The 19271-nt window shown below is 38.6% G+C and overlaps 3 protein-coding genes and 1 long non-coding RNA gene across 8 annotated transcripts; 3 read left to right on the top strand and 1 right to left on the bottom strand.

The window, feature by feature from the left end:
• The first annotated feature begins 935 nt into the window (after positions 1 to 935).
• Positions 936 to 6566, top strand: LOC147410228 (26S proteasome regulatory subunit 7A). The gene is made up of 10 exons (XM_086432904.1): positions 936 to 1099; positions 1513 to 1594; positions 2089 to 2180; positions 2285 to 2362; positions 2439 to 2500; positions 3576 to 3720; positions 4140 to 4358; positions 4528 to 4709; positions 5036 to 5211; positions 6159 to 6566. Exons 1-10 carry the CDS (start codon positions 1013 to 1015, stop codon positions 6314 to 6316), a joined length of 1281 nt encoding a protein of 426 aa, XP_086289030.1. The 5' UTR covers positions 936 to 1012; the 3' UTR covers positions 6317 to 6566.
• A 2161-nt stretch (positions 6567 to 8727) lies between these two features.
• Positions 8728 to 10034, top strand: LOC147410227 (uncharacterized). The gene is made up of 3 exons (XR_015177383.1): positions 8728 to 8991; positions 9185 to 9423; positions 9559 to 10034. It is a non-coding gene; the product is annotated as an uncharacterized LOC147410227 (long non-coding RNA).
• Positions 10035 to 11324: 1290 nt separating this feature from the next.
• On the top strand, positions 11325 to 14377 carry LOC147410226 (uncharacterized). The gene is made up of 2 exons (XM_086439421.1): positions 11325 to 13004; positions 13106 to 14377. The coding sequence occupies exons 1-2, from the start codon at positions 11325 to 11327 to the stop codon at positions 14375 to 14377; spliced, it is 2952 nt and encodes a 983-aa protein (XP_086295547.1).
• A 1926-nt stretch (positions 14378 to 16303) lies between these two features.
• LOC147410225 (protein TPLATE-like) lies at positions 16304 to 19048 on the bottom strand. Of its 5 annotated transcripts, none has more exons than XM_086432890.1 (4): positions 18636 to 19048; positions 18261 to 18330; positions 17323 to 17406; positions 16304 to 17152 (listed from the first exon to the last, which is right to left on the bottom strand). In XM_086432890.1, exons 3-4 carry the CDS (start codon positions 17333 to 17335, stop codon positions 16803 to 16805), a joined length of 363 nt encoding a protein of 120 aa, XP_086289016.1. In that variant the 5' UTR covers positions 17336 to 17406; positions 18261 to 18330; positions 18636 to 19048; the 3' UTR covers positions 16304 to 16802. The 5 variants fall into 5 exon arrangements, with proteins under 5 accessions (XP_086289016.1, XP_086289022.1, XP_086289009.1 ...); XM_086432878.1 differs by having other exon boundaries at positions 16356 to 17212; positions 18636 to 19041; XM_086432871.1 differs by having other exon boundaries at positions 16392 to 17406; positions 18636 to 19035.
• Between the last annotated feature and the right edge of the window lie 223 nt (positions 19049 to 19271).

Raw genomic sequence — 19271 nt, 5'->3', positions numbered from 1 at the left:
TCATATTGGAGTTGAAATGGGTTGGACCGGTCTAATTTAAAGCTATCTTACTCAAATCATTAGTACTAGTCTGAACCACGAACAGATACGAAGCAAACCAGATTCACAAAATCAAGCGAACCATGAGCCCACCAAATTTTGATTGGATTAGGTGAACCAAAGCATGTGATTTGCAACAATTTTTAATTTAATTTTTTTCATTATTTATATTTAGATTTTGAATTATAATATTAATTTGTTTCTATTTAATTTAGAATTTTTTTAACATTAAAATTTTACTTGTAACTTGTACGGTTAACTATATATATATATGGTCCCGTTCAATGGCTAACTTTTTGGAATTGGCTGATTTTTGGTGAGGATGATCTCTACGGTGAGGAGATCATCATCACCAAAAATCAGTTCATTCCAAAACTTCTAACCCCATCAAAAATAGTTTACAAAACATGAGTTAGAAGTTTTGGAATGGGCTGATTTTTGGTGAGGATGATCTCCTCACCGAGGAGATCATCCTCACCAAAAATCAGCCCATTCCAAAACTTCTAACTCATGTTTTGAAAAATGTTTTGCCAAAAAGTTAGCCATTGAACGGGACCCTATATATATATATGCACAAGCTAACGATCCAATTTAGAGAGCCAAGGCGAACTAAAAAACGAATTATCTCTATCTACCCCTACAAACTGGGTTCATTTTAAAGTAGTGAACCAATGAACCAGGTAACATTGGTTTTAAATTAGGAACAAATTTGATGGATCTACCACTCCAGATCCAAGAGTTGTGGTCGACATTCGATCCTGATCCAATCAATAACCGACCTTATCCGTTTTATTCTGTGAGTTGGTAAATGGGTTGGGAATTGGGACCAATAATTATCGGGTCGCCAAAACCCGATCCAATGACTGCTCAATAAATAGATTTTGCGAATCAATCGATCTGCAGTAGTTCTATACTTTACTTCTCTCGCAAGTCGCAAAGAAGGTCTCGAAGAAAGCTTAGCAGTGTAGAATCAATGGCGCCAGAACCAGAAGAAGAGATCATGAATGAGAAGAACCCTCCTCCTCTAGATGAAGACGATATCGCTCTCCTCAAAACCTACGTAATGTTTGCTTTCTTTCTTCTACGATTTGTAATTTGTTTAAAGAAATTTCTAGGGATTTATGTTATTAATCTTCAAGTATTCTGATTTTAACTTTGACTCTTGTATAATTATTTGGATCCATTTTTTACACTCTTATCTTTCCTGTTGTTTGAGTTGATTTACAGTTTTTTTGTTCATTTTTCGTGGCCCTGATATTGAATCTGGCATAAATTTCGATTTTTTTTTTATACCGTAGTTTGCTTTCTCTCTCTCTCTCTACCGTATTTTTTTTAACCTTGTCTTCTCTGTGGCATCATTTAGGTCTTTAGGTTCCTTATGTCTACATATATCTGTGGTGTTACTGGTGGTTTTGATTTATCAAAAGTTTCTATCTTTCGTTTCTCAATAACTTGGAATGGGGTTGATGGCAGGGTCTGGGACCTTACTCAACCGGCATAAAGAAAGTGGAGAAGGAAATCAAGGAAATGGCCAAGAAGGTCAATGATCTCTGTGGTATGTTTCTTCTTCCTTAGTGCATTAATATTTGAAAAATGGTTCATTAGAGCATAATATAAATGATAGTTTGTTAAAAATTCAACCCAAATAGAATTTGTGTAAATTTTGCAAAAAAGGGTATGAATCATTAGCATGATCAATTAATTAAAGGTCTTATTAGTTTCAATGGATCTCTGAAGTCTACTTAAAAAAGTAATACAATAAGAAGAACTTTGTAATAAATCGTCAAAGTATTGCTAATTTGCCACATATAGGGTGATCAATTAGTGGGTTGGGTATTGTTAGAAGTGTGAATAACTTCTCTCTATCTCTCTCATACAAACTTGTAGATGTCATATTATGAAGTGTGAAATTCACATTATGGTTTCTTCATTATTGGATTTTCTTCCTGTAATTATGTTAAGAGATTTTACTCATATCGTATGCTGTTATTGTTTTCTAGAGCTAATTACTTACTGAGGTAGCAACCGTCGTTTTCCTTTGAACAACAGGAATCAAGGAGTCAGACACTGGTTTAGCTGCACCCAGCCAGTGGGACTTAGTTTCTGATAAGCAAATGATGCAAGAAGAGCAGCCTCTCCAAGTGTGTCTTGATTTCCTTTTTTTATTGTTGTTTGTGAATCAACCACAGATCCTCTTATTTCAGATGATTCATTTTTTTCAAAAATGTTTGGTTTTGGCAAATAGGTTGCAAGATGCACAAAGATAATTAATCCGAATTCTGAAGATGCAAAGTATGTCATCAATGTTAAGCAAATTGCCAAGGTAAATTTTCTAAATGCTTAACTACTTATAAAGAGACTGAGCGTCTTAGGGTCTAAATTATTTTTGGCAATTACAGTTTGTTGTTGGGCTTGGTGACAAAGTCTCCCCCACTGATATCGAAGAAGGCATGCGTGTTGGGTAAGTTTTCCTACTTGTCTATGTTAAAGTTCTTGATATTTGGTTTGTATGCATAATAACTGGAAATCTTTCAGTGAGACCTTTGAAAAGCAAACTTCAAATTTTCTTGTTCTTGCTTATCTGAAGATAAAATGCATGGAGTTCGATGTCCTTTCAAACTTTTTTAATGATTCATTTTTTTCTTTATTATTAAAGAATGGTTTAGGAACTATGTAACAGAGATGCAACGCATGTGTTACTGTTTTACTAAAACATATTGAACCCACAAACCCAATACACCAACACAGCCATACAATTTATTCCATATGGTTGAAAACAAAACAATAATAAATTAAGTTTGTTAGAAGAAGTTTGTCGGCTTATGTCTGACTCATGAATAGAAAGATAATGCCTGGCACATGATCTTACTAAATAGTGTCCTTGGTACATATTTTAGGACTAATTTTATCTGCGTATCTTATTGAAAAAGAAATGAATAAAATGACTTTCAAGTTAATATTTATATTATTATTAAATTCATTTATCTAATGAAAATTATAAACTTTTGTAATACCTGTCTCACATTATTTCTAGTCTTTTCTTTGCTCAACTAGTTCTCCATCTTGGGCCTTCTTGTTTCCTTTTTTCCCTCTGGAACTGTTATTTAAATGAATATAAACATATGTAACAAATCGGAATGCCTCCTTGACAACAGCTAATGGGCTTGGTAAAATTGACTGCCTCTTCCTCCCCACCCCCCACTCCCTACCCGTCAAGATCTTCTTTCCCTCCAGTAATTTAATTGTGGCCGCACAGTTATGATTGATTTAAGTAGATGCTTGTAAAGGATCAGATATGGATCGTTATATTTGGTAGTGGCTATAAATATTGTGTGCTTCTCTCTGTATGTATCTTTAGTATCAATACTACTGTTGATCATATATTTTCTGAATTGTGATAATTATTTCAATAAGTCAAATTTGAGATAAGTAACATATGGAACAAGCTTTCTGAGTCCTGTGCATATGGTTTGTTTGAAGATAAATTCTTCTTCTGTGTTGTGCTCTGTTGTTTCATCATTTTGCTGGTGTTGCAGGGTTGATCGAAATAAATATCAGATCCAGATTCCCTTGCCTCCCAAAATTGATCCAAGTGTAACCATGATGACAGTAGAGGAAAAGCCTGATGTTACATACAATGATGTTGGTGGATGTAAGGAGCAGATTGAAAAGATGCGAGAGGTGAATACAATGTTTTTTTAATATTTCATAATGATATGCTACTATTGTGGGCACTTTTGGTATTATTTTCCATTGCTAATTGTTCATATCAGACATGCCTCCCTTGATCCGAAAATATTGGATTTGCTTACTTTGACTGAAATGACCAGATTGCACTGCTGTATGCACACTAGGCTGGATAGATGGTTTGAATTGTGAACTAAAGATATAGATATTTTTGTTTTTTCTTGTTAAGACTCTATCAAAGAGAGAAGTCAATCAGTTATTTTCTTCCCCCTTTTTTTTTCTTTCTAATTTTGATTCATGGAGCACCAGTATTTAAATGGTGGGCAATTACAGATATAACTCGAGTTCATAGTTTTTACGTATGGTGCTCTCTATTACTCAGTCATTCAAATTTCTATAATTTTCTTGTTCAGGTTGTTGAGCTGCCCATGCTTCATCCAGAGAAATTTGTGAAGCTTGGAATTGATCCTCCCAAGGGTGTTCTCTGTTATGGTCCACCTGGAACTGGTAAAACTCTTCTGGCTAGAGCTGTAGCCAACAGAACTGATGCTTGTTTCATTCGTGTTATTGGGAGCGAGCTGGTTCAGAAATATGTTGGTGAGGGGGCTCGAATGGTTCGAGAGCTTTTTCAGGTTATAAACCTTTGCATGCTTCACAAATTTGCTCAACTTGATTTGTTTACAATTCTCTCAATTAGATTAGATAGTCCACCAAACAAATGTACTTATCAAATTTCCAACCTTATCTGGCCCTTGATCATTATCCTATCATCATTTAAAAGAATGTTTTGATTTTCTTTAGATGGCTCGCTCAAAAAAGGCTTGCATAGTCTTTTTTGATGAAGTAGATGCAATAGGAGGTGCACGTTTTGATGATGGTGTTGGTGGAGATAATGAGGTTCAGCGTACGATGCTTGAAATTGTTAATCAGCTTGACGGGTTTGATGCTCGAGGAAACATCAAAGTTCTTATGGCGACAAACAGGTTAGTTTGTTGTCTATGTTTCTACTGTTGATGGCTATGATCAGAAATTCAATATGGTATGTGTCCTTGGGGCTATTGACCTAATTTTTAAAAGTGTCTTATGAATACCCAATACCCAAGTCTTATGGTATGGTGATATGTGCCTCTCTGATTGCAACAATAAGTTTCAGATTTGAATAATCATTAAGGCTCAAATGCATTCCTAGGTCAAATGTCCAATAGAATTTCAGATAATTTGAATTTTTATTTTATTTATTATTATTTCTTTGGTTATGTGAACTTCTCATCCCACTAATCCACACTTTTATTTTTACCATCCTTTTCAGACCCGATACACTGGACCCAGCTTTATTACGCCCTGGTCGTCTAGATCGTAAGGTTGAGTTTGGGCTACCTGATTTGGAGAGCAGGACACAGATATTCAAGATCCACACACGAACGATGAACTGTGAAAGAGATATTCGGTTTGAGCTTCTTGCTCGACTTTGCCCGAACTCCACTGGTAAGTTTTTCAGTGACATTTCCTGCAATCTGTCATTTACCAATATTATTGGTAACGTAAAATACATCTGTAGGCTACATTGATTTTCCTTTGGTGTTGGTCTTAGTTTAAAAGCAGATACAACGATCTTAGTGACATATATGACCATCTTTTGTGAAATGGGCACATGTGCCAAAGCTTGATTATATATAAACTGTTGCTTACCTATAACTTTCTAATCTTTGACGTGGATGTGGGATATTCCTTTCTTTTTAAGTTGTGGAATAGAATAAACTGGATAAAGCATAATTGATCATACATCTATAGCGCACTGAAAAACCTTCGAGGCATACTTATATTCTGATTTTACACTATTCTTCAAACACTGGTGAACAGTTGAGGTATATTTAAAATGAATTTCTTGGAATCTTTTTTTTTTCTTTGTTTTGTTTGTTGACAGAGAAGTCATGATGGATGATGGTCCAACTAGATGTGTGAAAGGAGAATTCCTCCCTCATTAACTTGAGGCATATTTCTATCCTGATTTGTCACCTTTTCCCTTCTGATACCAGGATTTGTTTTCTTTCATTAATGATTTTTTTTCCTAGCTAAAGTTCTCTGATCCGATTTTTTCCCAAAATCGTTTAGAACACTCTTGGGTTAGGAGGGTCCCTAGTCGTTTGAGTTGTCTTAACCACCAACCTGATCAATCTGAAAATGATGTGGACACAACTCAGGGGACCAACCCCTTGTGGATATCCCAGGCCACCTTTGGTTTTTAACTATGGTCACCAATCCTGACTGGACTTGGGCAAGCTGACTAGGGATTGATTGGCCTATCTCAGGACACCATGAATCATGGAGATTTTTTATTGTTCTTTCATATTTTTGTGTAGTGTTAGTATGCTTCTTTTCTCACATGGTTGGGTTGCCTAGTTTTGTACTAACGGATTAAAATTCATGTTCAGGAGCGGATATAAGGAGTGTGTGCACAGAGGCTGGGATGTATGCCATTCGGGCACGAAGGAAGACGGTGACAGAGAAGGATTTCCTTGATGCAGTGAACAAAGTCATCAAGGGCTACCAGAAGTTCAGTGCAACTCCAAAGTACATGGTCTACAATTGAGCTTCAGTCCTTTCTTTGGAAGACAGACTATGTTGTACTCTAATTTGGGTTCTCTGCATCATCATCATGCATGCAGCAATGCGGCTCTCTTAATTCTTAATTCTTAATTGTTGGAACTTGTTGAAAAATACCCCCATTGAAAACTTATTTATGATTACTTTTCTCTTTCTGTTTTTACCATGTGCTTGATTCTACTGTCTTTCAAATTTGAGCAATTGATGATTTTTGTAACAGAGATTTTGCAGTCTCATGTCTTAGAATAAGCATATATTGTTTTTACATTTGCTGCAAACTCCACTCGTTCAAATATTGATCATCTGGTGGTGTACAATGAAACTCTCTTTTAACCATCTGGTTGAGAGCTTAAAATTGCCACACTTCCCCAAAACTTCATACAATATTTAGATGATGCATATAAAATCTGTTGGTTTCATGGAATCTCACTAACGCTTGGGATCATGGATGGGTAGCAATTTGGAGTGAATTAAATTTTTCGGCTGTGAGAATACTATCGCCCTGCTTTTGAACAGACAGAAAGATAAGAAATCCATAAAAATAAAAACAGAAAGTGACCAGAATAGTTCCTATTTGATTTGGATTCATTGTTCCTATTTGATTTGGATTCATTTTCAGAAATTGGTTTAGAAGTACGTGTGTAAATTATAAAATGTAATCTTTTATAAACAGTTGTGTATGTAGGAGAGTGCTTTGTGGGATGTTAGTATTCTCCACAACTTTTGTTTAGTGTAAAAGAAATGGTGTTATGATCATTGTATGGTATATGTATATGGTTCGGAATGTCATAAAAAGGGTTTTCTTATCTACAATTCATAGAAAAATAAAGCATCATTCTCTCTTTCACAATTGAATTAACATATGTATAGGCCATAGGAACAACAAACGGCGATTTTTTGAAAAAAATGTGTCTTGCATATCCGATGATTAAAAAAATGTGACTTTCATTTATGCAAAAAAATTGCCATTTTATTCTTGATTTTTTTCAAATGAAAAAACAAATTAAACACTTATATTTTCAATGTGGGTTTGATACATAACTTGATTTTATGAATTTCATTATATATATATATATATGGGTGGGGTTTCGTAGACACATAAAATTACGACGTTTTTATCTTATATAGTTAAAAAGGTTCGGAAGGGGCTGATTTTTTGTGAGGATGATCTCTGTGGTGAGGGGATCATCCTTACAAAAAAATCATCCCATTCCAAAACTTCTAACCCCATCAAAAGTGATTTACAAAAATTGGACGGTCTAAAAATGTTCAACTTGTAAACATGGGGCTAAAAATTTCATAATGGGCTGATTTTTGGCAAGGATGATCTCCTCACCATAGAGATCATCCTCACAAAAAATCAGCCAATTCCAAACATTTTTGCCCATATAAGACAAAACACGTTGTAGCTTTATGTGTATACGGATCCTAATCCTCTCTCTCTCTCTCTCTCTCTCTCTCTATATATATATATATATATATGTGGATGGCGTTATTACGACCCCTATTACGACTCACATTGCGACACACCGTTTGTCTTATATGGGCAAAAATGTTTGGAATGGGCTGATTTTTTGTGAGGATAATCTCTGTGATGAGGAGATCATCCTGGCAAAATATCATCCCATTCCAAAACTTCTAACCCATCAAAATTGATTTACAAAAATTGGACGGTCTAAAAATTTTCAACTTGTAAACATGGGGTTAGAAGTTTCATAATGAGCTGATTTTTGGCAAGGATGATCTCCTCACCATAGAGATCATCCTCACAAAAAATCAGCCCATTCCAAACATTTTTGCCCATATAAGACAAAACGGTGTGTCGCAATGTGAGTCGTAATGTGAGTCTACGGAACCCGACCCTATATATATATAGGGTCCCGTTCAGCACCCTAAACTTTACCACACACTTTAACAAACGTGTTTTGTCTTACATGGGTTAGAAGTTTTGGAATGGGCTGATTTTTGGTGAGGATGATCTCTATGGTGAGGAGATCATCCTCACCAAAAATCAGCTCATTCCAAAACTTCTAACCCCATCAAAAATGGTTTACAAAAAATGGACGGTCCACAATTTTTCAACGTGTAAACATGGGGCTAAACATTTCGGAATGGGCTGATTTTTGGGGAGGATGATCTTCTAATCATAGAGATCATCCTCACCAAAAATCAGCTCATTCCAAAACTTCTAACCCATGTAGGACAAAAAACGTTTGTTAAAGTGTGTGGTAAAACTTAGGGTGCTGAACATTTCCCTATATATATATATATATATATATGGGTCCCGTTCGGCACAAACATTTTGGCAAACATTTAGGGACCGTTGGATAAAAATCAAATGGGCGGTCGAGATTCAAAACATCAGTCGATCAGTTCAAGTGAGGAATTATGCGATTATTTACAGCGCCATCCCTCAAAAATCTATAAATTAGTGTGTCCTCCTTGTCTTTTTAAAACTGAAGCAAAAAAACAGTCACTCTCACAGAACCCTCCTCTCTCTTTCTCTCTCTCTCTCTCACTCGAGCTCTCTAGACTCTCTCTTTCTTGCTCTCGCTCTCGCTCTCGCATTCTCTCTCGCACGAAACACGAACTGTTGACCTCTCTGCTGCAACTTCATCGACGAAACACGACCGACGAAGACTCCATCTCCCTCGCAGATAGGTACTCTCTCTCTCTCTCACTGTATTAATTTGAGTTCCGATTTGACAAAGACAAAAAATCCGAAATTATTTAGGGTTTTTTTTATTCTGATTTGAGAATATTTCATTTGTGAAATATTTCACATAAAAAATTCCGATTAGTTGTTGTGTTTTTTGATTTTAAAAGTTCCTTCCATCTTTTTCTTTATTAATAGATTTTGCATCAATGAATGCATTTTTTTGGGAGCAACGAGATTTGTTCAGCATTTACCCCCAAATTTTTGGAACAAAGGCTTTGATGATGGAATGACATTTCAAGTTATGGAATTATTTGTGCAACATCGCTCTTAAGATGGGTTAGAGAGCCGTTTAGCTGTTGTGCTACCAGATGATACTGTAGAGAAGCTTACAGTGAATGGCAAGGGACATTTGGATATTGAACACGATATTTGAGGTACAATCTTCAGGTGACTTTAGCATTATTCTTTTTTACTTCCTCTCTACTTATCTTTGTGTATATGTTTTGCTTAAATGTGCTGGGGAAAATCATGTATATGTTTGCTTACTTGATCTGCTTGGTTCATTTCAGGTGGTTGTGGGTAGTTTTATTGCTGATGGGCGCAAAGAGTCAAAGTTAAACCAATCAGAACCTTCTTATGCAATGCCAAAGCATGGATCGGGTGGTGGTGGAATGGTGGGGTCTGGTAGTACACCATCATGAGGGACCATGAGTGAGTCATCTGGTGATCCTGGCAGCCCCCTCAACTAGAGCATGGGAGCCTTCAATAACAACAACCAACAAGGCATGGCTAACATGCCGTGGAAATAAATTGTTCCCTCGTAATTTGTGTATTAGGTGTGGATTTAGTCCATCAATTTTGAAGTTGTAGTGTCAGCTTTTCATTCTGGACTTTTGTATAAGCTTATATTATTAGGTGCACCAAGGTAGGATTGTTGGTTAGTTATTTTCAACCCGGCTTTCTGGGAAGTAAATTTCAAACTAGTAACCACTCTCAACCAGGTGTTTTGGAATTTCAGATTTCTTGATGTCGTGTGGTATCTCTATCACTCTATGATGTGAAATAATTGTCCTCAATGTCATTGAGATGTTATGTTATAAAGGATCATTGTTTGGCATCAACGCTTATTGCATTTGTATGTATTTGAAAGGTTGTTTCACCAAGTGTGACAGTTTGAGTTATGATGTAAATGTTGTTGTGATTGCATTTATCTAATCTTACAGTTCAAGACTTGACCTCCTTGTGTTTATTTTTTAGATAATTAAAACTGCATTGGCTTTAATCTCCATTAGTAGTCAAGTTGGTGATACTTTGTTGTCAGCTTGCCTTCTTTAGCAGATTTGCTTCTCAATAAAATAATGTTCTTCTAATGGGCTCCACTTCATCCTAGTTAAACTTTCAGTTCTGTGTCCACAGTGGCTCGCCTCTAGCAATCTCTTTGGTCCTATGTTACATAGATACTTCACAGTGGGTGCAATATCTGATACCCATATACGTTCATCGAATTGATATGATGTGGATATGGTATTTGCACCTAAATAGATCTATCTGATACGGTAAAGCGCCCATCTTGAATTATCCAGATAAATTCTATTAGCATGGATTTCATTTGCATAATAGAAGTAATCGTAGTATTGGTGCAACCCTTAAGTTCCTGCACAAGTTATCTCCCCCAAACCATTAAGTTCCTGCAACCCTTTCATTCCACAATTTTATTTGACACAAGAAAAACATGGATCATCCAACAAACAAATCTTCAATCCAATGCCAAGTTCATCAAGCAGTCCAACAGAGAACCACAACATATTACCAAAACATCAAAACCGCATTATCACACTAGGCCTCTATAGTTCGTCGTTGTGATGATGATATGTGCCACTTTACATACATGCTACGCACTCACCAGACCACAAAGACTTGGTCTAATTTGTTTTAGTTATTGTTGGTTGAGTCTGCTATTGAGTGGGATAGTGGGTGGTTGAGTCTGTTATTGAGTTCTGTTATTGAGTCTGTTATTGAGTGGCATAGTGGGTGGTTGAGTCAGTTATTGAGTCTGCTATTGAGTGGCATAGTGGCTGGTTGAGTCAGTTATTGAGTAAGCATGAGTGGCATAGTGGGTGGTTGAGTCTGCTTTGAGTGGCATAGTGGATGCCATTCTTTCTCCTATTCTTCAGCATTTCCTGTTCCCTGTTGTTACTAGTGTATGGCTATATATAGCCTGAATGAGTTCACTAAATTTATATTGTTATTATTCATCAATCAATCTTCTCTTTCTCCTATTCTCTTTCTTTATTTAAAATTCCTTCTTATCAGTGGTATCAGAGCAGGTTCGGTCATGGACACTCGCGGCAAAACGAATGCAGAATTCCGCAACGATGTCAATCAAATCTTAGCACAACACGAGAGCAGTTTCGATCAGGTGAACGCAGCCTTACAAGCAGTGTTAACCGAGCTTCAAGCTCTTCGAGCCTCCCGTAGCCAAAATAATAGCCCTCTCGAAACCAACCCATTTGCACGTGATGAATCCTCACACTCACATACTTCTCGTTCTAACACTATCAATGACCACCCTCATCAACACCTCAAGTTGTCCTTCCCAAAGTTTAACGGAGACGACCCAACTGGATGGATTTATAAAGCAGAACAATACTTTGAGTTCAAGAACATTGCATCAGACCAACAAGTTCAGTTGGCCTCCTTCCATTTAGAAGGCATCGCCCTACAATGGCATAGGTGGTTGACGAAATTTCGCGGACCACTCACATGGGATGAGTTCACCAAGGCTGTACAACTTCGATTCGGTCCAACCGACTACGAGGACCCGTCAGAAGCTCTAACTCGTCTTAAACAAACCACAACCGTAGCAGCCTATCAAGAAGCTTTTGAAAAGCTTTCCCACCGAGTTGATGGCCTGCCGGAAAATTTTCTAATTGGTTGTTTTATTGCAGGACTCCGAGACGACATTCGCATAGACGTAAAAATTAAACAACCTAGAACCCTGGCAGATACAATAGGAGTGGCTCGACTAATCGAGGAACGCAACCAGCTGCAAAGGAGACCAAACCAGCAACTCCGTTCCCAACCAGCCTTCTTGACACCAAAGGCCTCACCCAACCCAATAGCTGGTGTGTTAGGACCTCCACCAACCCAGCGCATGAACCAAAGTTCTAATACTCAACCAGCAACCTTCCGCCGAATTACCAATCAAGAGGCACGAGAACGTCGAGAGAAGGGGTTATGTTATTATTGCGACGAGAAGTTCATTCCAGGCCATCGTTGCGAACGACCGCAATTATTCATGATCGAAGATTCAACCCATCCGAGCATTGAGGATGTCGAAGGCGTTCAACCAGAATTGGAACATCATGAAGCTATACCTGAAATTTCTTTCCATGCAATTGCTGGTGCCGAACACCCACAAACCATACGCGTCTTTGGCAAGTTGAAAAACAAGAATGTAACGGTGCTAATAGACGGTGGCAGCACTCACAACTTCATTGATCAGGCTATCGTCTCTAAGTTCGGGTTACCAGTAATCCATGATAAGAAATTCCAAGTTATGGTTGCTAATCGGGAGAAGATAGAATGTGTTGGACAATGTCGAGCGCTCACCATCACCATTCAAGGACTTTCCGTCACTGCCGACTACTACATTCTTCCTGTCGCAGCATGTCAGTTGGTATTGGGAGTGCAATGGCTTTCAACTCTCGGACCCATCGAGACTGACTACAAGCAGCTAACCATGAACTTCAACGTGGCAGGAACTTCCCACACCTTCCAAGGATTGGGACGAACCGACATCGAGGCCTTAACCGACAAAGAATTCAATGGAATACAAGGCACTGGGTTATTTTTTCAAATAATTCCTACCAACAACAGCAGCCAACCGCATTCCTACCCACCTGAGATGGGCCAACTCTTAGCTAAATTCTCTCCAGTATTTGAATCACCTACCTGCTTGCCTCCGAGACGATCACATGACCATCGCATTCCATTGCAGCCAACCGCGGGACCAGTAAGTGTGAGGCCATATAGATACCCCTATTACCAAAAAACCGAGATAGAGAAAATGGTAAAAGAACTTTTGCAATCTGGTTTGATACGGCCAAGCCACAGCCCGTTCTCGTCTCCAGTTTGTTAGTAAAGAAGGCAGATGGAGCTTGGCGATTTTGTGTGGATTATCGAGCTCTAAATGACATCACAGTTAAAGATAAGTATCCAATTCCTATTATCGATGAACTATTAGATGAACTCCACGGCGCCAAATTTTACTCCAAATTGGATTTACGGTCTGGATATCATCAAATCCGTGTGCAAGAAGATGACATTCCTAAAACTGCATTCCGGACACACGAAGGGCATTACGAGTTTATTGTGATGCCATTTGGCCTCACTAACGCACCAGCAACTTTCCAAAGTCTCATGAACGATCTCTTCCGTCCCTATCTTCGGAAATTTATTTTGGTTTTTTTTTATGACATTCTAGTGTATTCGAAATCATGGCAAGACCATCTCACACATTTGCAAATTGTTCTACAGATCCTATCAACTAACAGTTTATTTGCAAAAGAGTCGAAATGTCGATTCGGTGTTTCACAGGTCGACTACTTGGGTCACATAATTTCGGAGCAGGGGGTATCGGTTGATCCAACCAAAATACAAGCTGTTATTGAGTGGCCAACACCAACATCAGCAAAAGGGGTTCGGGGGTTCCTCGGTTTAGCAGGATACTATCGAAAATTTATCCGTCATTTCGGATGTATAACAGCTCCTCTAACCCGTCTCTTGAGCAAGGAAGGATTTCAATGGAATGAGGCAGCAGAGATGGCCTTCAAACAATTAAAAGAGGCATTGACATCACCACCAATTTTACGCCTTCCCAATTTTACTCAACGATTTGTGATTGAATGCGATGCCAGCGGAATCGGACTCGGTGCAATTCTTACCCAACAAAATCGACCAGTGGCGTATTTTAGCGAAGCATTGAAAGGTTCGGCCTTGGCATTATCCACCTATGAGAAAGAAATGTTGGCTATCGTCAAGGCAATCAAGAAATGGCGTCCTTACTTGCTTGGGAAACCATTTACAGTTCGCACTGATCAAAAAAGTCTCAAGTACCTACTGGAGCAACGAATTACTACACCAGCACAAACACGATGGCTGCCAAAAATACTTGGTTATGATTACGAAATAGAGTATAAGCGTGGGCCTGAAAATCAAGGTGCAGACTCTTTATCACGTGTAGTTGAATTCCAATTTTTATCCATCTCTCAACCACGTGCAGATTGGTGGCCAATGCTTCAAAAGGAAGTCCAACAAGACTCATTTTATGAAGAATTATTACAAAAAAAACCCCTCTCAAGCCGCCCACAAGCTGCTCCAACGTGATGGAGTATGGTTCAAAAGAGACAAAGTTTATTTGAGCCCCACCTCACCCTTAATTCCGAAAATAATGGCTGACTGCCATTCGTCGCCAATAGGTGGGCACTTTGGGTTTCATAAAACCCACTCCCGTATCAAACAGAGTTTTTTTTGGTCTAATATGCGCCAGATGGTGAAGGAATTTTTGCAGCAATGTGATGTTTGTCAGCGGTTCAAAACCGATTGTATGAAGCCGGCGGGGTTGCTTCAGCCGCTACCCATCCCTACTCAAATGTGGACTGATGTCTCAATGGATTTTATTGAGGGGTTACCATCTTCTAATGGATATACTGCTATCATGGTAATCGTCGACCGATTGACAAAATATGCTCACTTTGTAGCCTTGAAACACCCGTTTACCGCTGTAATTGTCGCTAAGGCATTTGTTGCCAACGTGGTTCGCCTACACGGTATTCCGACATCAATCGTTAGCGACCGGGACAAGGTGTTTATTAGCTCTTTTTGGCGAACATTGTTCCAACTGCAAGGAACCAAGTTGTGTATGAGCTCAAGTTATCATCCCCAATCCGACGGTCAAACTGAAGTTGTCAATCGAACTTTGGAGCAATATTTACGATGTTTTGCAGGTAACCAACCACGAAAATGGCTCGAATGGATTCCCTGGGCTGAGTTCAGCTACAACACTTCAACTCACTCCTCCACCAAGATGACACCCTTCGAAGCTGTCTATGGTATTCCACCTCCAAGTCTACTGGCTTATGTACCAGGCACTTCCCGCGTCCAAGCAGTGGATGAGTACCTACGTGACCGAGATGCCATCCTACGTGAGCTGCGACATAACCTTTTACTAGCTCAGGATCGGATGAAATGTCAGGCGGACCAACACCGGCGTGAGGCCTCATTCCTTGTGGGAGATTATGTGTATGTGAAACTCCAGCCATATAGACAGACTTCTGTGGCTTTTCGAGCCTCCATGAAACTCGCCCCACGTTTCTTTGGTCCATACAAAGTCATTGAGAAAATTGGTCCGGTGGCTTATAAATTGGCTTTGCCTCAGGGTTCTCAAATTCATGATGTGTTTCATGTCAGTTTGTTAAGGAAGCATTTGGGAGCAGTCACTCCAACGTCTACCCAACTTCCCCCTATCTCGGATACTTCAACTATCCTTCCACAACCCGAAGTTGTCTTAGATAGACGTGTGATCCGCAAAGATAAATACCGCCCAAAATCTGAAATCCTGGTGAAATGGGTCGGTGTACCAGCAGAAGACGCAACTTGGGAGAATGAGTGGCGTTTCACCAAGTCATATCCTGATTTCATCCTTGTGGACAAGGATCCTTAAGCGGCGGGGAATGATATGTGCCACTTTACATACATGCTACGCACTCACCAGACCACAAAGACTTGGTCTAATTTGTTTTAGTTATTGTTGGTTGAGTCTGCTATTGAGTGGGATAGTGGGTGGTTGAGTCTGTTATTGAGTTCTGTTATTGAGTCTGTTATTGAGTGGCATAGTGGGTGGTTGAGTCAGTTATTGAGTAAGCATGAGTGGCATAGTGGGTGGTTGAGTCTGCTTTGAGTGGCATAGTGGATGCCATTCTTTCTCCTATTCTTCAGCATTTCCTGTTCCCTGTTGTTACTAGTGTATGGCTATATATAGCCTGAATGAGTTCACTAAATTTATATTGTTATTATTCATCAATCAATCTTCTCTTTCTCCTATTCTCTTTCTTTATTTAAAATTCCTTCTTATCAGATGACAAGGGGACATGTGAATCCTATCTCCATTGTCTCAAACTCTTGACATGTAGTGTGCCATAGAAATAGTATAGCAGGTCCCTTCATGGTAAGGGTAATGAACCCACATGACTCAACGTGTTGAAATGCAAATTAGCTGGTCTCAAACAAACAAGGGTGGTGTTGAGGTTGGGCTAAAGGCAATGAATAATTATATGCAAGATAGTGTTTGCTGAAAGCCTTCCGAAGAGCATTTTGGAATTTAGAGAAGCTGAATATTTTGATCATTAAAGTAACACTTTAGAAACAAACACTAAGGCTGTTTTAGTCCTTGAATAAAAGATGTGAGGACATTATCTTCCAAAAGAATATCCACATAATCTAGAAACTAAAATCGGATCTGTTTTGGACTTCTCACTTTTGTAGGAACTAATTTTAATATTTATCAAACAAAGCACTTTTGTTCATGTCCTTCACAACAAAATCATCATCATCATCAAATTGAAAAAGAAAAAAAAAACAAACAAACACAGACCTGGTACAGGATGTACAATAAAGAAACCAAAAAAAAAAAAAAAAGAATAAAGGATACAATTAGCATCCTCTCCAATCAGAGAGGTTCCTCAACTACCTAATGCCAAATGAGATACTACAAAGAATACAATATCAAATCTTACATAAGAAAAGCATAAAATTAATGAACTTTTGCTCCTCTCTCTTTGCACAGCATATGCCACTCCTGCAGCACTGCAGCCTGAAGTGCAAGGTGCTCAGCTTCCTCTGCAGTCAGCTTCGATAGGGTTGAAGGCCCCTTGGGCTTTCCATCATCTTCACCATTTTCCTTCTTTTTCTTCTTTCCATTGCCACCTTCCTCTTCTTCCATTTTATCTTCATCTACGTCTTCTTCTGATTCTTCATCAAGTTTAGGAGATTGGGGTGGAGGTTGGGCCGCTTTAAGCAATGCAACACGTTCCATTAAGGTCCTTAGCCTCTCAGCTGCCGCCAACTTTACTTCATTTTCTGGCATGTATTCCACACCCCCATCTGTAATGTCGTCACACCACCCTTGTAAATCTGATTCTATCTCCTTTATGATTGATGCATCTGAAGCTCGAACCACAAATTTGCACATCATAGTATGGATTCATTCAACCGATCCCCCACTCTTCCCTACAAACCATAGTATCTAATTATTTCCAAAAAGAACAGCATACCTTGGAGCTCCATTGCACTGAATTTACATCCATGTCATGGGCCTTTTCCTTCTTCAGAAGCAACTTATAGGATGGTCCATCAACCTGCAGAATTGAGAATAATTTTTTTTTGTAACTTGATAAAAATTTCGTGAAGACATCAACTAAAAAATGAGAGGGGAGGAAATGGAGCTGCCACTGTATCTGCTACTCCATAACATGTTAAGGGAGGTCAAACAACCAACAAGAGTCCATAATTTCCAAGAGTTGTTGAATAGAAACACCATCTCTTTTTGCAGTTCAAGACTTCACAAGTTTGTGTTGTAGATCAAAAGCTTAAGATCTTCAGACCATACAAAAATTATAAATTTATGGAAAAAGTGGATTATGTGCAAGGTGTGTGGTAGTGTCCATGAAGCATGCTAGACTTCAGGTTCATCATCTACATTCCATATTGAATTCCCGATATTTGGTTAGGTTCTCCTTTTTGTGTAGATCATAACACTAGTTCTTTAGTTCTAATAATACCTCAAAGGGATATAACAGCATCCCAAAGATGAACAGGTAGCTCAATTCTCAACATTTTTATTGGGTGTCTTTCCCGAATTTATTAGTTGGGGGAGCATAATGTACCATCCTAAGGTAGCATTTCAATTGTCGATACAACTATTGTACTGCTTGATGAGAAACTAAGGCATAGTGAAAATAAGAGTTACTATTTCCACACCAACTGTGTGCAATTATTTGGTGATTTACAAATTGGAATTGGTGTGGCATTAGTAAAAGTTGGTGTGGCAATATCAGCTCTCGAAAATAATCCAGTTGAGCAGGTGACCATTGGGTTCTCTGTCTCTTGTCAAGCTTATGTGATTGAGCAAGCAATTCACTGTTGATTTGCAGAAATAAAGAGTAATTACAGACTAACAGTCAGCAGACAGAAAGAAGGATATGAGGATTACCAAATCATCTTCGTTCTTAACGAAAAGACGTATAGTATCATCAGCTGCTCCACTAGCAATAATGCCCTCCCTGTTATATTCACAAATGAATCACAATAAAGTCCTCATAAAATATGCGCTTAAATCATCTATAGATTAGATAAGAATGGGTTTTGTGCCAAATGGCAAAGATGGATAAAGGCATGTTTCTAGCTACATCAAGGTGATCTCCTCTCTGCTTTCCTCTTCAGAGAAAAAAAAGAAAAAAGAAAAAACCCATTGCAAGAAATCAAATCTGTATTTTCATTTGGGTAAGATTACATTAGAACCACATCAAGAAATCAAAACCCAACGCAAGAAATCAAAACCCACCGCGAGAGAGAAAAGAGTGCTTACCTGCCGTTGAGCTTTCCTTAGGGTTCACGGCTGGAAAATCACGAAGAGGTCGAGTTGAAAACCATTCGTGCGAGGTAGTTGCAGCGAGGAAATCCGAACAGCAAGAGCGTGAGAGAGATGGAGTTGCAGCAAGGTCGAAGTTGAAGGTGTTTGTGTTTCGTCGATGAAGTTGCAGCAACGAGGTCAACAGTTCTTGTTTCGTGCGAGAGAGAATGCGAGAGCAAGAGCGAGAGAGAGGGTTTCAGGCGACAGAGAGAGAGAGAGAGAGAGGGAGAGCGAGACAGAGACGAGGGTTCTGTCGACTCTGTTTTTTTGCTTCAGTTTTAAAGAGACAGGGATGACGTACTAATTTACAGATTTTTCAGGGACGGCGCTGTAAAATCCCTTACTTAAATCCGATCACCCGTTTTTTGAATCTTGACCGCCCATTTCGTTGTTATCCAACGCACAAAAAATGTTTGCCAAAATGTTTGTCAAAATGTTTGTTGCTGAACATTTCCTATATATATATGGGAAATGTTCAGCAACAAACATTTTGACAAACATTTTGGCAAAAGATTTTTGAAAATATGGGTTACAGGTTTTGGAATGGGCTGATTTTTGGTGAGGATGATCTCTACAGGGAATAGATCATCA

This window comes from Akebia trifoliata, chromosome 1 (genome assembly GCF_017979445.1).
Source record: "Akebia trifoliata isolate Shusen 1 chromosome 1, ASM1797944v1, whole genome shotgun sequence".
In the NCBI taxonomy this organism is placed as follows: domain Eukaryota; kingdom Viridiplantae; phylum Streptophyta; class Magnoliopsida; order Ranunculales; family Lardizabalaceae; genus Akebia; species Akebia trifoliata.
This window is presented reverse-complemented; position numbering and strand designations above follow the sequence as displayed.

Bases quoted from the DNA above. Each gene is read 5' to 3' on its own strand.
- LOC147410228 (XM_086432904.1), top strand. From the start codon at position 1,013: ATGGCGCCAGAACCAGAAGAAGAGATCATGAATGAGAAGAACCCTCCT. The intron at 1,595-2,088 runs GTATGTTTCTTC...TTTGAACAACAG, and splicing joins GAAGGTCAATGATCTCTGTG to GAATCAAGGAGTCAGACACT. The intron at 4,359-4,527 runs GTTATAAACCTT...GATTTTCTTTAG, and splicing joins TGGTTCGAGAGCTTTTTCAG to ATGGCTCGCTCAAAAAAGGC.
- LOC147410226 (XM_086439421.1), top strand. From the start codon at position 11,325: ATGGACACTCGCGGCAAAACGAATGCAGAATTCCGCAACGATGTCAAT. The intron at 13,005-13,105 runs GTAAGTGTGAGG...GCCAAGCCACAG, and splicing joins TGCAGCCAACCGCGGGACCA to CCCGTTCTCGTCTCCAGTTT.
- LOC147410225 (XM_086432871.1), bottom strand. From the start codon at position 17,243: ATGATGTGCAAATTTGTGGTTCGAGCTTCAGATGCATCAATCATAAAG.